The sequence below is a fragment of the Gossypium hirsutum genome, chromosome A11, assembly GCF_007990345.1.
Source record: "Gossypium hirsutum isolate 1008001.06 chromosome A11, Gossypium_hirsutum_v2.1, whole genome shotgun sequence".
Classification (NCBI taxonomy): domain Eukaryota; kingdom Viridiplantae; phylum Streptophyta; class Magnoliopsida; order Malvales; family Malvaceae; genus Gossypium; species Gossypium hirsutum.
Genome location: NC_053434.1, coordinates 86,680,076 through 86,684,841, shown reverse-complemented (window position 1 = coordinate 86,684,841; position 4,766 = coordinate 86,680,076). Strand labels below are relative to the sequence as shown.

General features: G+C 37.1%; 1 protein-coding gene and 1 pseudogene across 1 annotated transcript; one reads left to right on the top strand and one right to left on the bottom strand.

The window, feature by feature from the left end:
* The first annotated feature begins 264 nt into the window (after positions 1 to 264).
* LOC107939024 (uncharacterized) lies at positions 265 to 1,986 on the top strand (annotated as a pseudogene).
* LOC107939023 (protein LYK5) lies at positions 1,937 to 4,317 on the bottom strand. The gene has a single exon (XM_016872309.2). It carries the CDS (start codon positions 4,117 to 4,119, stop codon positions 2,107 to 2,109), a length of 2,013 nt encoding a protein of 670 aa, XP_016727798.1. The 5' UTR covers positions 4,120 to 4,317; the 3' UTR covers positions 1,937 to 2,106.
* Between the last annotated feature and the right edge of the window lie 449 nt (positions 4,318 to 4,766).

Sequence of the window (4,766 nt, the reverse complement as noted above, 5' to 3'; positions counted from 1 at the left end):
TCTTAAAATTTAAGATAAAAATATTGATGTGACATAAAATTATTAGAAAGGAATATAAATAACGTGACGTCACTATTTTGTATAATCGTTTCTCTACGTTAATATCCTCCACTTTGAATGTGCCACGTTACTCCAACCAAAATCTTACCTCCCAAACGACACCGCCTCAAATCTCCTCTCCCGCTCTTTGCTTTATTTGCTTCATTTTTTCTCCTCTGTTTTACCCACCACCAAATTCATATCTGCCATCATCTGAACTCAGTCATGGGACAAGTCTTAGACAAATTTCACGGTAAGCTTTTTAAGCAATATTTTTTAAAAAATTTAAAATTTCCTTTTTCTTGATATTTGTAATAGCAAAGTTCCTGAATCCTTGTTGACCCCTAGAGGTTAGTCTTTTTTATGTGAATTATAAAAGGGTATTTTTAGAAATCTTTAATTTTTTTGTATATTTCATTTGTTCTTTGTTTAGTAGTATGTTAATGTGTATGTTAGTCTTTCTAGATTATATGAAAAAGGAACAACATGTCTTTAATTATCCTTTTGAAGAAATGGGTATTTAGAATATGATTCTTAGATGACCTGGTTGACTGGAATTGTTAGTTGCTGCTAAATTAACTAATACTTGGAAGGCTTCTTGTTTTCCTTGTTACTTAATGTAGTCAAATAACTTAATTGTCATATAGACCATTATCATTATGCTTTACTGATTTGGTATTTTCTGATCAATGTACCACCATTTGACTTTATGAGAACTGAGCAAGTGACCTTGCTCTGTTTGTAATTATATTATATGCGTTGATGTTTAACTTTTTTTGTGCAGGGAAGGAGTGGAAAAGAAACAGATTAGGAAAATAAGTGACAAGGTCTATGAGCGTATCACAGTTCAATCAGGAAGCGCTACTTTAACTTTTGAAAACCTATATATTGCTGTCCTACTTGTGTACAAGTGAGGAATTTTGCTTAAAAGTTCTTCAATTTCAGTCATTTCATATTCTTTAATCATGTAACCGGAGATTTTTTATTGTTTCTTCTGTAGTGATATTAATAAGCTTTTGCCTGGACCACACTTTGATTCACCTACGAAAGAGCAAGTCAGATCAATGATGCAGGTAACCCCAAAACTTATTGCAGCAATAGAAAAGACTGCATTTGAGGATGTACTTTCCTGCATATCTGGATATATGCATATGGTTAATTGAACACTGTCAGAGGACTTAGCTACCGCTTAAGAGATGTCGCTGCTTGTGTTATATTATATGTATGTTGTTATTTTTTTTAGAATACAGGTTTCCAACTTGAATGCTTTTGGTAACAGGGGGCTCTTGAAGTTTAAAAGGGCATATTTGTAGAGTGTAAGGTGATATTATTTGATAGGAAGAAGGTGACACATTGATGCATTTACGTACCAAATGGCCTTCATTTTCTCTATAATTTGTCTTTTCCATTCTCTATTTCACAGATGAACATTATATAGTAATGGCTAATGGTATAAATCAGTTAATTTGTTTCCTATGCAGGAGTGTGACTTCAACCTTGATGGAGAACTTGACAATGAAGAATTTGTGGAATTCATTCAACGGCTCACGACCGACACATTAATTGTTGTTAGTCAGGGACTGATTGTCACTTTGGTTGTTGCTCCAACTGTTGCCATGACGACAAAGAAGGCTACTGAGGGTGTTCCTGGTGTTGGAAAAGTGGTGCAAAAGTTACCCAATTCGATTTATGCATCCCTTGTGACCCTTGCCATTGTTTGGTTTCAGACTTCGCGTGAAGAGGTTTAGTTGAGCACTCTATTTTCTGTCGAATTACCGTCTCCGTATATGAGATTATATCTCAGTTTGTATAGTATGTCTTTCGAGTTGGCTTAACTATCCGAAGACCAACATTTCTGGAATTTGTGGTAACGTATATAATGAAAATGTAAATGAAGTTGTGGGAAACTTAAGTTATTCCATTGCAAAACAATATTTATCATACAAATATACGACATTATGGTCTTGTTTTGAAAACTCCATTTTAGTACTATTGCAGGAAAAATGTCACAATATTTCCTTATTCTTTTTGGTACTTGGGCCCTTTCACCAATGTAATAGCATCTCACTACCTGGCACTGGTTAGAGATGTGGAACGTTCAAACTCACTAGAAGGATCCCAATCCAATGAAGATGATAGAATCTTAGACAAGGTGACCAAAACGTCAGCCATGGAAGGACGAGCACTGAGATCATGAGCAACACAGATTTTAGCCAGTTGAGCCATGGAAAAAGCCAAATCCAGGGGATATTCAGGCCCAAGAGAAGGATCGATGAAGTTCTTGAGCTTCTCTCTCACATTATCCCCTTCAAGCACCACTTTGATAGATGCAGATAACAGCTCTTCTCCATCATTCTTTTCAGCATTTGCAGCATCTTCCCCTGATAAAAGCTCCAATATAATAACCCCCAATGCGAAAACATCGAGCTTAGGCGTGATCACACCATTTTCAATGTACTCAGGAGCCATATAACCTTTAGTCCCAACCACATGTCTTGTCAACTGCAATCCACCTTCATCGTTGTCCTCAATAGTTCTTGCCAACCCGAAGTTGGTGACTTTGGCTCTAAAGTTAACATCCAAGAGAATGTTACTGCTCTTCAAATTCTTATGAATATAAGGAGGATTTATGTAGTTATGCAAATAGTTGAGTGCATCAGCTACATCGTATGCAATCTGAACTCTTTGCTTCCAAGAAAGAGTAAATGAAGTTTGGAACTTGTTGGAGTGAAGCAAATCACTGACTGAGCCTTTATCTGCGTACTCATAGACAAGGTATGTGTTTCCTTCATGTACACAAAAACCTGAAAGCCTTATAATGTTGGTGTGATTGATCTTCTTCAATAAATTGATCTCTGAAGAAACATCCCCGTTCATTACTTTCATAGCAGCAGCATCACCTTGGAAAGAACCTCGAAAAACTGACCCTTTAATCCTGTTGGATTCACTGAAGTTCCCTGTAGCAGCTTTCAAGTCCTCGAACTTGTAACGAGTTAAGGATTCGATTGCATGACGAACCCCTTGGGAAGATATTGAAACAGACCAGGAGTTTGGAGTGTAAGTTGTTGAATCCGAGAAAGGTTTCAGATTGAATGGTGGCATTGGTGGTGGTGAAGCAGTAGCTATTGGCCTGGCCTTGTGAGCTTGGCGTTGACGTTTGAAGAAACAGAACAAGAACCCTGCTAGGCCAAGAAGGAGAAGGGAACCGATTCCAACACCAACACCAATGAAAACCCATTTCTTAGAAGACTTGGAATCTGATTCTCCAACAGAGGAAGTTGGTATTCGGGGGACTGAGGCTGGAGGTGGGGAGCTTTGAGGCGGTTTAATCATGGAAGGCTCTTCAGAAAGTGGAACCAAAACAGGTGTAAATGGGAATATAATATTATCCTCAGATAACTCATTGGCCTCCAATACACTCTTCTCATCAGCACCAAAAGTCTCAGCAATAGAAGAAATGGAATCACCCCAAGTGACAATATAAGAAAGCAAGTATTTAGCACCAGCTCGAATTTGTTTATGAGTAGGACAAGCACATCTAATAGGAACTACAAGTTTATTACCCACTTCTAGATTCCTATAATCAATGGGGTTTTGAGCTTTCATTGCCTGACAAGTTGTAAGACCCTGATAAGTATCATTAGAAATGGAAAAATAAGTCTCGTAATCAAACTTCATAGTGTAAGAAGCATTATGCTGGTAATAGCTGTCATTGACGGTGCCGGAACAGGAACAGTTGACTGGAACAACCACCATTGACTTGGGGGTAATTGAAGAAACATCAGCTGAAAGGTTGTTTAGAGATGAAATCTGGGTTGCTTGAGCGTCTAACAAGTATGCTATGGAGACAGCAGTGTTGTAAAAAGGTGGCTCCGACCGGAAAGTGATGTAAGACTGACATGATCTTTGCTCACCGTTACATGAAAACCCTCTGCTTATGTTGTTGTCTTTGGTTGGATCTTCACAGGCAAGCTGCAGATTATTTACATACCCTTGTTGCGCTTGAGTGAACCCAAGGAAGAACAGCAACAAGAAAGGAAGACAAAATTTTAGACAAGGTTTCAATCTTCCAACTGCCATAGGAAGATCAATTTTTTTTAAATGAAAAAGAAAAATCTTTTTGTTTAGAAATGGGGATAAGGAAAGGAGTGTTTTTTTAATTGGGAAGAGTTGAGAACGGGAGACCCCTAATGTATAGTTTAATAGGACTTGTTGGAATAAAACCTTCCAACGCGTTTTTATTTAGTCCTTTGCTTGGACTTTGCTCAGTTTTTCCTTTTCTCGCCATTGACTTGGCCCTTTTTACACGTTATAAAACAGTATTAAATTTTTTTGGGTAAACTACATCCAAGATCACTAAACTATTAGTAAGTTTACATTTTGGTCACTCAACTTCAAAAAGTTACAAAATTGTTATTAAACTATTCAAAGCTTTCATTTAAGTCACTAGATTGTTAAAATTACTATTGCACGGCCTTCTTTGTTTACACCGCTTAAACTAATCAAAAGCTCTCTTTCCCTTTCCCTTCTACAATTTAATTTTTTTTCATAAAACAACTTTAAATGTTAGAAGCTGTGAACTAAAATCGAAATAACTTTCTTCTCTGATCTTCGACACTAACAGTCAAATCGACTTGGATCTAAGGTATATTTTTCTTCTCATTGATGGGTACTAATCCGTCTATTGATAGTTGAATCGCCATTTGGAGCTCGATAGCTGAACTTTT